Source organism: Salmo salar, chromosome ssa01 (assembly GCF_905237065.1).
Source record: "Salmo salar chromosome ssa01, Ssal_v3.1, whole genome shotgun sequence".
In the NCBI taxonomy this organism is placed as follows: domain Eukaryota; kingdom Metazoa; phylum Chordata; class Actinopteri; order Salmoniformes; family Salmonidae; genus Salmo; species Salmo salar.
This window is the reverse complement of record NC_059442.1, coordinates 65,470,216-65,487,522: the sequence shown is the minus strand read 5'-3', so window position 1 is coordinate 65,487,522 and position 17,307 is coordinate 65,470,216. Positions and strand designations below refer to the sequence as shown.

At 40.4% G+C, this 17,307-nt stretch overlaps 1 protein-coding gene across 3 annotated transcripts; it reads left to right on the top strand.

Moving 5' to 3' along the window:
- The first annotated feature begins 10,462 nt into the window (after positions 1–10,462).
- On the top strand, positions 10,463–16,941 carry LOC106605670 (uncharacterized). 3 transcript variants are annotated; one of them, XM_014201559.2, is made up of 4 exons: positions 10,463–10,658; positions 12,480–13,489; positions 15,129–15,381; positions 16,837–16,941. In XM_014201559.2, the coding sequence occupies exons 2-3, from the start codon at positions 12,565–12,567 to the stop codon at positions 15,308–15,310; spliced, it is 1,107 nt and encodes a 368-aa protein (XP_014057034.2). In that variant the 5' UTR covers positions 10,463–10,658; positions 12,480–12,564; the 3' UTR covers positions 15,311–15,381; positions 16,837–16,941. The 3 variants fall into 3 exon arrangements, with proteins under 3 accessions (XP_014057034.2, XP_045577065.1, XP_045577078.1); XM_045721109.1 differs by lacking the exon at positions 10,463–10,658 and having other exon boundaries at positions 12,379–13,489; XM_045721122.1 differs by lacking the exon at positions 10,463–10,658 and having other exon boundaries at positions 12,379–13,554.
- The last annotated feature ends 366 nt before the right edge of the window (positions 16,942–17,307 follow it).

The window sequence follows — 17,307 nt, the reverse complement described above, 5'->3', positions numbered from 1 at the left end:
CAGCAGCATATGTGATGAGTCAAAAGAGTTAGTGCAAAAGGGGGTCAATGCAGATAGTCCAGGTAGCTATTTGGTTAACTATTTAGCAGTCTAATGGCTTTGGGTAAAAGCTGTTCAGGGTGCTGTTGGTTCCAGAGAACAGTCTATGACAGGTAGCTGGAGTCTTTTTAGGGTCTTCCTTTGACGCTGCCTGGTATAGAGGTACTGGATGGCAGGGAGCTTGGCCCCAGTTATGTATTGGGTTGTACGCACTACCCTCTGTAGTGCCTTGCGGTCGGATGCCAAGCCATACCAAGCGGTGATGCAGCCAGTCAAGATGCTCTCAATGGTGCAGCTGTATAACGTTTTGAGGATTTGAGGACCCATGCCAAGTCTTTTCAGCCTCCTGAAGGGGAAGAACCGCTGTAGTCCCTTTTTCACGACTGTGTGGGTGTGTTTGGACCATGTTAATTCCTTTGTGGTTTGGACACCTAGGAATTTGAAGCTCTCGACCCTCTCCACTTCAGCTCTGTCGATGTGGATTGGGGCATGCTCGGCCCTCCGTTTCCTGTAGTCCACAATCACCTTTGTCTTGCTGACATTGAGGGAGAGGTTGTTGTCCTGGCAGTGTCACTGACCTCCTCTCTATAGGCTGTCTCATCGTCATCAGTGGTCAGGCCTACCAGCGTTGTATCATCAGCAAACTTAATAATGATGGAGTCGTGCGTGGTCACGCAGTCGTGGGTGAACAGGGCGTAAAGGAGGGGACTAAGCACCTGAGGGGTCCCTGTGTTGAAAGTCAATGTGGCGGATGTGTTGTTGCCTACCCTCACCACCTGCCCATCAGGAAGTCCAGAATTCAGTTGCAGAGGGAGTACAAGGGTCCCGAGCTTAGTAATGAGCTTGGAGGGAACTATGGTGTTGAATGCTGAGCTGTAGTCAATGAACAGCATTCTCACATAGATGTTCCTTTTATCCCGGTGGGTGAGAGAAGTGTGGCGTGCAATAGAGATTGTGTCATCTGTGGAGTGCAGTATGCAAATTGGAGTGGGTCCAGGATGATGGTGTGAGCCATAACCAGCTTTAAGTAGGCAAGTCAGGTAAGAACAAATTCTTATTTGCAATGACAGCCTACTGGGGAACAGTGGGTTAACTGCCTTGTTTCGGGATCAGAACGACAGATTTTTACCTTGTCAGCTCGGGGATTCGATCCAGCAACCTTTCAGTTACTGGCCCAACACTAACCACTAGGCTACCCGCTACACTATTCTACACCAGCAGTTTCACAGGTCTCAACAGGAAAGACTTGTGAAGCACTGTTGGACACCTGCAACTTGGCTATGATGTAGACCTATCAGTATGACAGAGGTGTAACTGTGAAGTAACAGTTTTTTTTTAACTGAACCTTTATTTAACTAGGCAATGGTGGCCTACCAAAAGGCAAAATGGCTCCTGCGGGGGCAGGGGGCCTGGGATAAAATAAATACAATATAAATATGGGACAAAACACACATCACAACAAGAGAGAAAACACAACACTACATGAAGAGAGACCTAAGACAACAACATAGCAAGGCAGCAACACATGACAACACAGCATGGTAGCAACACAACATGGTAGTAGCACAAAACATGGCACAAACATTATTGGGCACAGTCAACAGCACAAAGGTCAAGAAGGTAGAGGCAACAATACATCACACAAAGCAGCCACAACTGTCAGTGTCCACGATTGAGTCTTTGAATGAAGAGACTGAGATAAAACTGTCCAGTTTGAGTGTCAATTAGCATAAGGTATTCCAATTGAGAATTCCACTCTAGATTGACCTTGGCTATTCTTCCTTTATGACCTGGGTCCAGTTTCCCAATAGTGATGGAAGTTAGGCTTACCAGTGTTTTCACAATGCATTGTTCCTAAAACGTCTGAAGATGTAACATGTGTTTCCCAAAACACCATGCAGAGAGAACATTGGCTAAATGCGTCTTTGAGGCATGTGCAGATACTGATAGAATTGAAAGAAAAGCAGTGACGCTCTCAGATCAGCTTTCTACATTCAAATCTTACCTTAACATTAGAATTATTCCACAATACTGACTGTGGAACAGCTTCTAGAGAGATATTATCACCTATGGCTGCAAATACTGAGGCGGCTTATTCTAATGTTTATAAGCATTAGCCTGCCCTATAATTACCCTATACAAATGCACTAAATTAAGATTTGGCACATCATTGTGCACATGTTGTTAAACATGAAATATATTGAGGCAAAAAAAATGACAGTAGCCTACAATTAGCAAAATAGAACTCAATTGAATTAACCTCCCGAGGAGACAAGTAAAAATAAAAAATAAATATCTGCATGTCCAGCCCTTATATTTCGCATCACAATTACAGTAAGTGTTTAACTTTTTTTTTTCAGGACAACCAGCGCTACAAGTACAACACAAAACGATTTCACATAAACCGTTGCATTCCTGAGTTTTATTTACAAATGTCAACAACAACAAAAAGGTCCGCCAAGCAAAAACCTGATAGAAATGAATTTATAAGAATGCTGTAAGTACTTCATTTGTTTGCTCAGTGGGAAATGAATATACAACTAGTCAGTGACACCTGTGTGGAGTTTGGAGTTTGTGACAGCAACTATGTGAGCTTATTACAGTATATAGACACTATGTCCTTGGATCTTCTATGTAGAGAAGAAGAACCTGTTAGGGCTAGGGGGCAGTATTGACACGGCTGGATAAAAAACGTACCCGATTTAATCTGGTTACCACTCCTACCCAGTAACTAGAATATGCATATACTTATTACATATGGATAGAAAACACCCTAAAGTTTCTAAAACTGTTTGAATGGTGTCTGTGAGTATAACAGAACTCAAATGGCAGGTCAAAACCTGAGAGATTCCTTTACAGGAAGTGGCCTGTCTGACCATTTCTGGAACTTCTTTGCCATCTCTATCTTTTACTAAGGATCTCTGCTCTAACGTGACACTTCCTACGTCGTCCATAGGCGCTCAGAGCCCGGGAAAAACCTGAATGTCGTCATCCCAGCCCCAGGCTGAAACACATTATCGCCTTTCTCAAGTGGCCGATCAAGGGACTCTGGGCTTAGGTAAGTGACCTGACCGCCCCCGTCTTTGTGATTTTTTCCTCTGTTTGCCGAAAAGGAGATTCCCGGTCGGAATATTATCGCTTTTCTACGAGAAAAATTGCATAAAAATTGATTTTAAACAGCGGTTGACATGCTTCGAAGTACGGTAATGGAATATTTAGAATTTTTTCGTCACGAATTGCGCCATGCGCACGACCCTTCTTTACCATTTCGGATAGTGTCTGGAACGCACGAACAAAACGCCGCTATTCGGATATAACGATGGATTATTTTGGACCAAACCAACATTTGTTATTGAAGTAGCAGTCCTGGGAGTGCATTCTGACGAAGACAACAAAAGGTAATCAAACTTTTATAATAGTAAATATGATTATGGTGAGTGCTAAACTTGCCGGGTGTCTAAATAGCTAGCCCGTGATGCCTGGGCTATGTACTTAGAATATTGCAAAATGTGCTTTCACCAAAAAGCTATTTTAAAATCGGACATATCGAGTGCATAGAGGAGGTCTGTATCTATAATTCTTAAAATAATTGTTATGCTTTTTGTGAACGTTTATCGTGAGTAATTTAGTAAAATATTAGCGAATTATGCTAGTTCTGAACGTCACATGCTAATGTAAAAAGCTGGTTTTTGATATAAATATTAACTTGATTGAACAAAACATGCATGTATTGTATAACATAATGTCCTAGGGTTGTCATCTGATGAAGATCATCAAAGGTTAGTGTTGCATTTAGCTGTCTTCTGGGTTTTTGTGACATTATATGCTAGCTTGAAAAATGGGTGTCTGATTATTTCTGGCTTGGTACTCTGCTGACATAATCTAATGTTTTGCTTTCGTTGTAAAGCCTTTTTGAAATCGGACAGTGTGGTTAGATTAACGAGAGTCTTGTCTTTAAATAGCTGTAAAATAGTCATATGTTTGAGAAATTGAAGTAATAGGATTTTTAAGGTTTTGAAAATCGCGCAACAGGCTTCAAGTGGCTGTTACGTAGGTGGGACGAATTCGTCCCGCCTAGCCCTAGAGGTTAACACTATTTTGGTTACTGCATGATTCCATATGTGTTATTTTGTAGTTTTGATGTCTTCACTATTATTCTACAATGTAGAAAATAGTAAAAATAAAGAAAAACCCTTGAATGAGTAGGTGTGTCTAATCTTTTGACGGGTACTGTATGTGAGTCTCATCTTTTTATTTTAATAGTTAATAATAGTCTGTAGCTCAAACCATTCAGACGATATAGACATTTTTGTGAGAAGACCCAGCACTGGAACCCTTCGGGGGTATCTACGGATGCAGATGAAATAGACAAATCCAATGGTACAACCCAGAAGTCTGTAGCTCAAACACACAATGTGTATTAAAAAGGGTTAGAAGTCCAAAACTCGCCGGCGGTATGCTGGGACTCGATGAGCATTACATTTATTTCAATATGATTTTAAATATATAGGCATGTAGCTTTCTGTATGCATCTTTTAATGCAGTCATCTTGGTTTTCCGTTGAAACATCTTTCTATCATCGGTTTCTTACAAGTGCAAAGACATTGGCAACTTTGTATTTGTTGTCAACTTCGTTCCGAAGTTATCAGTGGTCACAGAAAGATGAATAGTCTAAACTTCTTGATTCGGTGTGTAGCGAATACCTTTTGTGTATAAAGTGATGTGGAAGGGCAAAAAGGCATCTAACAACACACTTTTAATAATTTAATGTACTGGATACACATGGTATACACCGTCCATCAAATTGTTTACTTGTAGGTTCCTTTTCAACAATGCAACAGCAATAAGAAATAAGAAAATACTAACTTAGCTGTTCAACGAGTGGTCTGACTCAGTCAGTAAATAACGAGTGTTTTCAACTGCAACTTTAGTAACAATGGTTTTTGGAAACAGCTCTGAGATTTAATGATTCTCCTATGAAGGTTCTAATGGTTCTTAAGATGCTTTTGGGAAACTGAGCCCAGATGAAGGTTGCTGACAGCTCATTGTTTCCCTAAAATAGTAGACATGAGAATAGATAGTCTTGTGAGAGTTTATGAGCTCCTGAGCTGGTAAAGACTTTTTTCAAATTTCCACCCAATCAGGTCTTCAAAAATGTCTAGGAGAATGTACAACAATGAATGTACAACATTTCAAAAACTATAAACCCTAACTTTAATACAGAGTATTTCTGTCATCCCTCTCTAGTTTGTTTGAATTTTCAATTTACTGCCTGTCTGCATTTACAAAAAAAGATTAGATCAGATCTCCTATTGCAGTACATGTCTGGGTTTTGTAAAACACTGGTGCTTCTGAACTGAACCACCCTCAACTGCCACCACTTTAAAGGCAAGCCCTGGTAACTTGCCAGTCCCATAGGAGGTCTAAAGTTTTTCTATTCTCCACAGGTGAGCTTAGATCTACTGTGAGGGTATTACACCTGCATCCTACACTCTTAGAAAAAAGGGTTCCTAAAAGGTTTTTTGGCTGTCCCCATAGGAGAACCCTATTTGGTTCCAGGTAGAACCCTTTTTGGTTCCAAGTAGAACCCTTTTGGGTTCTTCAAAGGGTTCTCCTATTACCAATCTCTTTAGCTAACTTTCCACTCCTTAACCATTTTAAATTACAACTTAGTGACGTCCCAAAGATTCTGGATGGCACAGATCCATTAATGATAAAATGTTCATATTTGAAGACGACAGAATGACCAGTCTCTACCACATGACATAGAGTACAGGGAGTGGATTAGCTAAAGAGACTGGTACACAGGCTATTCTCTTATGTGGACAGCAAAATAACCCTTTTTGGTTTTAGATAGCACCTGTTTTTGCTTAGAGTGTTAGAGCTACAAAGTCAAACAGCAGTCCCCAACCGGGGCGGCAGATAGCCTAGTGGTTAGAGTGTTGGACTAGTAACTGTAAGGTTGCAAGATTGAATCCACGAGCTGACAAGGTTGAAATCTGTCGTTCTGCCCCTGAACAAGGCAGTTTAACCCACTGTTCCTAGGCCGTCATTGAAAATAAGAATTTGTTCTTAACTGACTTGCCTAGTTAAAAAAAGGTTCAATACATTTTTTTTTAAATGTTAGCTTTCAAGATAGGGTTGTTGTCTTTGCTAATTATATATAAGTGGGATTTTGTGTTGGTTTGTTTCTGTTTTTCAGAAAAATTGGATAGTGCCTTTTAGGCATAAAATGGCGCCGGAGCAGAAGGCAGATGTTTTACGTGCCCCCAAAGATTGTGTTTTTTTGTTAGTTTATCTGCGTTGTTTGTAACTTATTTTTTACTATTTTTGTACATAATGTTGCCGCTGCCGTCTCTCCGAAAATAACTTCTAGACATCAGGACTGCGATTACTCACCACAGACCAGCAGAATCCTTTTTCTTCTTTCATGAATCTGACGAGCCCGAGGCAGAGGATATGTGGCTCCCTCGAGAACAGGCCCCGACCCCAGTTATCTGCATGAAGAGGAGGCGGAGAAAGAGAGGCCAGAGGGCGGCTGCGTTCTGAGGAGAAGGAGGCGATCGAATAAACCCTCACTCCCCTCAATTATGCTCGCAAACATGCAATCTTCGGACAATAAAATGGACGAGTTATTGGGAAGATTAAACTATCAACGGGACATTAAAAACTGTAACATCTTATGCTTCACGGAGTCATGGCTTAACAATGACAATATCAACATACAACTGACTTTTTATACGATGTTTCCGGCAGGATAGAACAGCGGCGTCTGGTAAGACAAGGGGCGGTGGTCAATTATTTTTGTAAACAACAGCTGGTGCATGATATCTAAGGAAGTCTCGAGCCATTGCTCGTCTGAGGTAGAGTTTCTCATGATAAGCTGCAGACCACATTACCTACCAAGAGAGTTTTCGTCTATATTCTTTGTACAGTTGAAGTCGGAAGTTTACATACACCTTAGCCGAATACATTTAAACTCAGTTTTTCACAATTCCTGACATGTAATCTTCATAAAAATTCCCTGTCTTAGGTCAGTTAGGATCACCACTTTATTTTAAGAATGTGAAATGTCATTATAATTGTAGAGAGAATGATTTATTTCAGCTTTTATTTCATCACATTCCCAGTGGGTCAGAAGTTTACATACACTCAATTAGTATTTGGTAGCATTGACTTTAAATAGTTTAACTTGGGTCATCCACAAGCTTCCCGCAATAAGTTGGTTGAATTTTGGCCCATTCCTCCTGACAGGGCTGGTGTAACTGAGTCAGGTTTGTAGGCCTCCTTGCTCGCACACGCTTTTTCAGTTCTGCCCACAAATGTTCTATAGGATTGAGGTCAAGGCTTTATGATGGCCACTTCAATAGCTTGAATTTGTTGTCCTTAAGCCATTTTGCCACAACTTTGGTAGGTTGCATGGGGTCATTGTCCATTTAGAAGACCCATTTGCAAACAAGACTTCGCTTCCTGAATGATGTCTTGAGATGTTGCTTCAATATATCCACATCATTTTCCTCCCTCATGATGCTATCTATTTTGTGAAGTGCACCTGTCCCTCCTGCAGCAAAGCACCCCCACAACATGATGCTGCCACCCCCGAGCTTAACGGTTAGGATGGTGTTCTTCGGCTTGCAAGCCTCCCCGTTTATCCTCCAAACATAACGATGGTCATTATGGCTAGACAGTTCTATTTTTGCTTCATCAGACCAGAGGATATTTCTCCAAAAAGTACAATCTTTGTCCCCATGTGCAGTTGCAAACAGTAGTCTGGCTTTTTTATGGTGGTTTTGGAGCAGTGGCTTCTTCCTTGCTGAGCAGCCTTTCAGGTTATATCGATATAGGTCTCATTTTACTGTGAATATAGATACTTTTGTACCTGTTTCCTCCAGCATCTTCACAAGGTCTTTTGCTGTTGTTCTGGGATTGATTTGCACTTTTCGCACCAAAGTATGTTCATCTCTAGGAGACAGAACGCGTCTCCTTCCTGAGTGGTATGACGGCTGTGTGGTCCCATGGTGTTTATACTTGCGTACTATTGTTTGTAAAGATGAACGTGGTACCTTCAGACGTTTGGAAATTGCTCCCAAGGATGAACCAGACTTGCGGAGGTCTAAAGGAATTCTCTGATGTCTTGGCTGATTTCTTTTGATATTCCCATGATGTCAAGCAAAGAGGCACTGAGTTTGACAGTAGGCCTTGAAATACATCCACAGGTACACCTCCAATTGACTCAAATGATGTCAATAAGCCTATCAGAAGCTTCTAAAGCCATGACATCATTTTATGGAATTTTTCAAGCTGTTTAAGGCACAATCAACTTAGTGTATGTAAACTTCTGACCCACCGGAATTGGGATACAGTGAATTATAAGTGAAATAATTTGTCTGTAAACAATTGTTGGAAAAATGACTTGTGTCATGCACAAAGTAGATGTCCTAACCGACTAGCCAAAACTATAGTTTTTTAACAAGAAATTTGTGGAGTGGTTGAAAAATGAGTTTTAATGACTCCAACATAAGTGTATGTAAACTTCCGACTTCAACTGTAGCTGTTTACATACGACCACAGTCAGAGGCTGGGACCAAGATAGCATTGAATGAGCTGTATTCCGCCATAAGCAAACAAGAAAAAACTCACCCAGAGGAGGCGTTCTTAGTAGCCAGGAACTTTAATGCAGGGAAACTTAAATACATTTTACCTAATTTCTATCAACATGTTAAATGTGCAACCAGAGGGAAAAGAACTCTGGACCACCTATACTCCACACACAGAGATGCATACAAAGCTCTCCCTCGCCCTCCATTTGGCAAATCTGACCATAATTCGATCCTCCTGATTCCTGCTTACAAGCAAAAATTAAAGCAGGAAGCACCAGTGACTAGATCAATAAAAAAGTGGTCAGATGAAGCAGATGCTAAGCTACAGGACTGTTTTGGTAGCACAGACTGGAATATGTTCCGGGATTCCTCCAGTGGCATTGAGGAGTACACCACATCTGTCATTGGCTTCATCAATAAGTGCATCGATGACATCATTCCCACAGTGGCCGTACGTACATACCCCAACCAGAAACCATGGATTACAGGCAGCATCCACACTGAGCTAAAGGCTAGAGCTGCTACTTTTAAGGAGCGGGACTCTAACCCGGAAGCTTATAAGAAATCCCGCTATGCCCTCTGACGAACCATCAAACAGGCAAAGCATCAATATAGGAATCCTACAGACGAAGAACCATATATGTGACATTTAAAAAAAAAAGAGATATACATGAAAAATCGTTATTGGACACCCTTTTTCTATAGTGAACCGGTTTCACAAGCTTTCCACGCGCTAATTAACAATATTTTTAAATTTAAAGATAGGCTCTCGTGGAATAACCGTTTATGTGCAGCACTCAGAATGGACGGACAAGCGCACAACTTTTCTGTTGCTGATGAAAATCGCCGAAATGTGGGAAAGAAATGTAAAACAAAACTAAAAGAATGGAAAGACAGGCAAAGGAAGATCTTACGGGATGCGGGAAAACCCTATACAAATCGTAAGCGTCAAGAAAAAACTGGGAAAAGCTGTCCAAAAGAGGTATGTGGAAGAACCGTATATCAAACAATCTAGCTAGCTAGCTATTGAGTACAGTAACTAACATGTATGTTCTGGGTTGTCTAATTTGTAACTATAGAGAAAACATATTAGCTAAAGTTCGTTGGCTACTAACTTATACATTATCGTTACAAATGTTATTGCTAGATTATAGAAGAAACATAGCTAGCTACTTTTTCTCCATCCACCGGATGATTCGACATGGCTACAGTAGCTAGCTAGTTATATGTAACGTTACACTGTATCCTGCAGGGAAGAGCGTGTTCCACGACGTGCAGAAAGGATTGTGGAAAGTTGACTGATGAGCGCAAGCTGCATCTGTTCAACACTTTCTACACTGTCCCATACGAGAAACAACAAGCGTTGATTCTCTCCGGCTTAGAACAGGTTAGAAATAGGACAAAACTCCTATTATTATAATAGCTATATTGAACACTTGCATAGTTTAACTTTGACAGTAATGATACGTACATTAACGTTAACTCTAAAAGTGCAGTCTTACACAATGGTGCAACACAAACTCATTCTGTGTATAGGTTGGGAGTGTGTGAAAGATGGAGGTCCTGATCAAGCAATACCCTGAATGTGCTACAGTATATTAAATTCTGAATTTATCATTGTCAATTTTTATTGCAGCATGAGGTGAAACGGAGACGTAAACCTGAGGATACAAAGGAGAACAAACGACGGAAACAAACCTTCAAATACCATGTACAGCAAGCAGGCCAGAGATTGAATGTGTGCAAGGTCACTTTCATGTCTGTGTTCCAGCTAACCAACAGCCGTCTTCAGGCAAGTGAAAATATGAATTCATGTCTATATGAATATCAATTACAAACATATTGTATTCTTTGTACTAGTTTTTTTAGAACCTGCTAATTGAAATGTAATTGTTTTGGTCAGGTTGTTCAGGAAAAGTTAGGAGTTCAAGCTGAGGCAGGTGAGGTTGCAGGGTCTCCAGATCAGGCTACTGAGGCTAGGTCTCCTTTAGAAGATGGAAGAGGGAAGCATAGCAATAGGTAATGCGCTATGGATTCCAGCCTGGATTATTTCACTATAGCAGTGCTCTAAACAATCTTCTAAACATTAACATAGAGTATCGAATGGATGAATAGCGAATTCTGAAACAAAAATATAAAAATGTTTATTACTTTTAAACAAAATGATGGTAATTAACCTGTTGGGGCTAGGGGGCAGTATTTTCACGGCTGGATAAAAAAACGTACCCGATTTAATCTGGTTACTAATCCTACCCAGTAAGTTGAATATGCATATACTTATTATATATGGATAGAAAACACCCTAAAGTTTCTAAAACTGTTTGAATGGTGTCTGTGAGTATAACAGAACTCATTTGGCAGGCAAAACCCTGAGACATTTTCTGACAGGAAGTGGATACCTGATGTGTTGAATTACCTTTAAGCCTATGCCATTGAAACACACAGGGGTTGATTAATGTTTTGGCACTTCCTATTGCTTCCACTAGATGTCACCAGCCTTTACAAAGTGTTTTGAGTCTTTGCTGTGAGATCTGCCCGAACAAGAGCCATGGAACGGTGATGGCCGATTAGACTCTGGCGCGCGAGTTCATTTTGGGTACCCTCGTTCCAATACGTTATAAAAGAGAATGCATTCGTCCACCTTGAATATTATTCATGTTCTGGTTAAAAAAGGCACTAATGATTTATGCTATACAACGTTTGACATGTTTGAACGAACGTAAATATATTTTTTCCCCTCGTTCATGACGAGAAGTCCGGCTGGCTTAGATCATGTGCTAACAACACGGATCTTTTTGGATATAAATGATGAGCTTTTTTGAACAAAACTACATTCGTTATGGACCTGGGAATCCGGGAAGTGACATCTGATGAAGAGAATCAAAGGTAATGGATTATTTACATAGTATTTTCGATTTTAGATCTCCCCAACATGGCCGTTTGTCTGTATAGCAAAGCATATTTTTCTGGGCGCAGTGCTCAGATTATTGCAAAGTGTGATTTCCCAGTAAGGTTATTTTTAAATCTGGCAAGTTGATTGCGTTCAAGAGATGTAAATCTATAATTCTTTAAATGACAATATAATATTTTACCAATGTTTTCTAATTTTAATTATTTAATTTGTGGTGCTGACTTGACTGCCGGTTATTGGAGGGAAACGATTTCCTCAACATCAATGCCATAGTAAAACGCTGTTTTTGGATATAAATATGAACTTGATAGAACTAAAAATGCATGCATTGTCTAACATAATGTCCTAGGAGTGTCATCTGATGGAGATTGTAAAAGGTTAGTGCATCATTTTAGCTGGTTTTATGGTTTTGGTGACCCTGTCTTTGAATTGACAAAACATTACACACAGCTATTGTCAATGTACTCTCCTAACATAATCTAACTTTATGCTTTCGCCGTAAAACCTTTTTGAAATCGGACAACGTGGTTAGATTAAGGAGATGTTTATCTTTCAAAGGGTGTAAGATAGTTGTATGTTTGAAAAATGTGAATTTTGACATTTATTTGGTTTCAAATTTGCCGCTCTTGAAATGCACCTGCTGTTGATAGGGTGCACCACGGGTGGCACGCTAGCGTCCCACGTAGCCCCAAGATGTTAAGCTGTCCAACTACAACCTGAGCATTGAGGACTGAGTGCCGATTACCTTCCCCCTCCCACCGGACGGCACTGGCCTAATTCTCGCCGCCCTACAGGACCCCCCGGCCACAAACGGCGATGGCGTGACCGGGATTTGTACCCCGGTTATAGCGACACAGTTGCACTCTAAGGCAGGTCCCTAGACCATTGAGAGAATACAAGTTCAACAACATCTTGTTGTCTCCTTACAGGCCACATCGGATACATGCTACAGTGAAAGAGGGCATCAAGGAGCACATTTTATCTTTCCCAAGAACCCAGAACCACTACTCTCGGATGAAGGGGGATGTACACAGAGAATACCTCAGCCCTGATCTGAATTTGTTGCGAATGTACCGACTCTACAAAGAGAAGAATACCACATCATCTGCAAAATTCTGGGTTTATAGGGACATTTTCAAACAGCAGAGTCTCAATTTCGGCCAACCCAGGAGTGACACCTGTGGCAAATGTGACGCATTCTTCACTAAGATGTCAGCAGCAACATCTGAAGAGGAGAAGAGGAAGATTGCAGTTGAAAGTGAGTTGCACCATCAAAAAGCCGAAAAGGCCTACACACAGCTTCAAAGTGACACTGAGTGGGCTAAAGCCAATGCTGACTGCCATGTCATTTCTGTGGATCTACAGGGGGTGATGTACACCCCTAATCTGACCCACTCCAATGTCTACTACCAGCGGCAGCTGTCAAATTTTAACCTTTGCATCCAGGAACTTGGAAAAGAAGATCCTGCATACATGTGTGTTTGGCATGAGGGGATTGCACACCGAGGGTCCATTGAAGTAGCAAGCTGCATATTGAAGTGGGTGAAGACAAAATTCACGCCACTCACCAAACCAGAGGTGCGCAAGTTGATCATCTTCAGTGACAGATGCTGTGGGCAGAATAACAACTGGCGGATGCTCAATCTGATGTCGATGCTCATCTCTATGGGTTACTTTACCCAAGTTGAGCAGAAGTTCATGGTCTCTGGTCATTCTTTTCTTCCTTGTGATCGATCTTTTGCCACCATTGAGAAGAGGCGCAAGGTGTCAGTCCTTCATACACCTGATGATGTTTCAAAGATGATACTTGAAGCACAACCAGCAAAACCATTCAAGGTGATGAGGATGCAATGTGAAGACTTCAGGCACCTTCCAGATTCTGTCCTCAAGCGACCAGCTGGACTACAGATCACCTCAGTGAGGTGGTTAAAAGTCACAGGTATTGGGAAAGGAATCGATCACAAACATTGGCTCATTCTAAGATCCGATGACAGTATATCACAGGTATTGCACAGAGAATAGTTTACTAACATTCATCATCAACATGCAACATGTTGTTCTAACAATAAAATATCCTAGTGCTTGACTGTGAAAGTTGTTTATTGATGTCAGGAACTTAACCTCTATGGGCTAGGTGGGACGCTAGCGTGCCACCCGTGGTGCACTCCATCAACAGCAGGTGCATTTCAAGAGCGGCAAATTTGAATCCAAATAAATGTCAAAATTCAAATTTTTCAAACATACAACTATTTTACACCCTTTGAAAGACAAACATCTCCTTAATCTAACCACGTTTTACGATTTCAAAAAGGTTTTACGGCGAAAGCATAAATTTAGAGTATGTTAGGACAGTACATTTACAATAGTTGTGTGTAATGTTTTGTCAAGTCAAAGACAGGGTCCCCAAAACCATAAAACCAGCTAAAATGATGCACTAACCTTTTACAATCTCCATCAGATGACACTCCTAGGACATTATGTTAGACAATGCATGCATTTTTAGTTCTATCAAGTTCATATTTATATCCAAAAACAGCGTTTTACTATGGCATTGATGTTGAGGAAATCGTTTCCCTCCAATAACCGGCAGTCAAGTCAGCGTCACAAATTAAATAATTAAAATTAGAAAACATTGGTAAAATATTATATTGTCATTTAAAGAATTATAGATTTACATCTCTTGAACGCAATCAACTTGCCAGATTTAAAAATAACCTTACTGGGAAATCACACTTTGCAATAATCTGAGCACTGCGCCCAGAAAAATACGCGTTGCGATACAGACTAGACTTCATGTTGGGGAGATCTAAAATCGAAAATACTATGTAAATAATCCATTACCTTTGATTCTCTTCATCAGATGTCACTTCCAGGTATCACAGGTCCATAACGAATGTAGTTTTGTTCAAAAAAGCTCATCATTTATGTCCAAAAATCTCCGTCTTGTTAGCACATGATCTAAGCCAGCCGGACTTCTCGTCATGAACGAGGGGAAAAAATATATTTACGTTCGTTCAAACATGTCAAACGTTGTATAGCATAAATCATTAGGGCCTTTTTAACCAGAACATGAATAATATTCAAGGTGGACGAATGCATACTCTTTTATAACGTATTGGAACGAGGGTACCCAACATGAACTCGCGCGCCAGGTGTCTAATGGGACATCATCGTTCCATGGCTCTTGTTCGGTCAGATCTCCCTCCAGAAGACTCAAAACACTTTGTAAAGGCTGGTGACATCTAGTGGAAGCAATAGGAAGTGCCAAAATATTCCTCAGCCCCTGTGTTTTTCAATGGGATAGGTTTAAAGTCAATACAACACATCAGGTATCCACTTCCTGTCAGAAAATGTCTCAGGGTTTTGCCTGCCAAATGAGTTCTGTTATACTCACAGACACCATTCAAACAGTTTTAGAAACTTTAGAGTGTTTTCTATCCATATATAATAAGTATATGCATATTCTAGTTACTGGGTAGGATTAGTAACCAGATTAAATCGGTAATTTTTTTTTATCCAGACGTGCAAATGCTGCCCCCTAGCCCTAACAGGTTAAAATGTTTCTGTTGTAATTTCAGTTGAGGATCCTTGGAATCTGTACGCCAGACAGAGCCACAGTCTATTTGAGGGATGGAAATCGTGGCTGATCTCCAAACCAAAACAAGGAGCTACACCTCAACCTCCCTATTTTGCAAGCCACTACCCTAGAGCATATGAGAGTCCTCTGCCCATCAAAAAAAAAACAAGTACCAAGATCTGATGACCATGCTCAACTACTTGCCAGCTGCTGCACGCTCTTTTTATAAATCACTGCAGAGTGAATAATTTGATGTTAACCTCTTATGGCTAGGGGGCAGTATTTTCACGGCTGGATAAAAAACGTACCCGATTTAATCTGGTTACTAATCCTACCCAGTAACTAGAATATGCATATACTTATTATATATGGATAGAAAACACACTAAAGTTTCTAAAACTGTTTGAATGGTGTCTGTGAGTATAACAGAACTCAAATGGCAGGTCAAAACCTGAGAGATTCCTTTACAGGAAGTGGCCTGCCTGACCATTTCTGGAACTTCTTTGCCATCTCTATCTTTGACTAAGGATCTCTGCTCTAACGTGACACTTCCTACGTCGTCCATAGGCGCTCAGAGCCCGGGAAAAACCTGAATGTCGTCATCCCAGCCCCAGGCTGAAACACATTATCGCCTTTCTCAAGTGGCCGATCAAGGGACTGTGGGCTTAGGCGCGTGACCTGACCTCCCCCGTCTTTGTGATTTTTTTCCCTCTGTTTGCCGAAAAGGAGATTCCCGGTCGGAATATTATCGCTTTTCTACGAGAAAAATGGCATAAAAATTGATTTTAAACAGCGGTTGACATGCTTCGAAGTACGGTAATGGAATATTTAGAATTTTTTTGTCACAATTGCGCCATGCGCGCGACCCTTCTTTACCATTTCGGATAGTGTCTGGAACGCACGAACAAAACGCCGCTATTCGGATATAACGATGGATTATTTTGGACCAAACCAACATTTGTTATTGAAGTAGCAGTCCTGGGAGTGCATTCTGACGAAGACAACAAAGGTAATGAAACTTTTGTAATAGTAAATCGGAGTTTGATCAGGGCTAAACTTGGTCGGTGTCTAAATGGCTAGCCGTGATGGCTGGGCTATCTACTGAGAATATTGCAAAATGTGCTTTCACCGAAAAGCTATTTTAAAATCGGACATATCGAGTGCATAGAGGAGTTCTGTATCTATAACTCTTAAAATAATTGTTATGTTTTTTTGTGAACGTTTATCGTGAGTAATTTAGTAAATTCACCGGATGTTTGCGGGGGGTATGCTAGTTCTGAACGTCACATGCTAATGTAAAAAGCTGGTTTTTGATATAAATATGAACTTGATTGAACAAAACATGCATGCATTGTATAACATAATGTCCTAGGGTTGTCATCTGATGAAGATCATCAAAGGTTAGTGCTGCATTTAGCTGTGGTTTTGTTTTTTGTGACATTATATGCTAGCTTGAAAAATGGGTGTCTGATTATTTTTGGCAAGGTACTCTGCTGACATAATCTAATGTTTTGCTTTCGTTGTAAAGCCTTTTTGAAATCGGACAGTGTGGTTAGATAAAGGAGAGTCTTGTCTTGAAAATGCTGTGAAATAGTCATATGTTTGAAAAATTTAAGTTTTTGTATTTTTGAGGAATTTGTAATTCGCGCCACGCCTATCATTGGATATTGGAGCAGGTGTTCCGCTAGCGGAACGTCTAGATGTAAGAGGTTAAACCAAGCTACATAATTAACCGTTTTTTTCTGTGAGTTTATGATCCCCTGAACCTGTATAGTATGTTGAATCTGAATACATTTCAGAAAACATGTCACCCCTATTCTAGGAATTTTCTATGTGAATCAATTTGTGTATGATTTCAACCAGCACAATATATTGAATTATTTTAATTTTAAGATGTTGTTCCTAGTGTAGAAAATGTTATGTACAATGTGTTCTGTTGAGAATGATTTTGTGTGTGATCATTTGAACCTTTTTTAAATCTGAATTAATTAAAAACAAATAAGTCATCACATACAGTATGTGAGTATTCATTTGATCTTGATTCCCTTTTGTTATTCATTACAATACACAGTACGTCTCTCTGTCACCACATTTAGCATCAACTCTAAGCAGTTAATGCTTATTTAGTGCTGTCACCTCAGTACAGGACATTTCTTGCCTTTAGCATGGGTTTAAAGCAA

Coding starts and splice junctions, on each gene's coding strand:
- LOC106605670 (XM_014201559.2), top strand. CDS start 12,565: ATGAAGGGGGATGTACACAGAGAATACCTCAGCCCTGATCTGAATTTG. Junction 13,490..15,128: donor GAGGTGGTTAAAAGTCACAG/GTATTGGGAAAG, acceptor TTGTAATTTCAG/TTGAGGATCCTTGGAATCTG.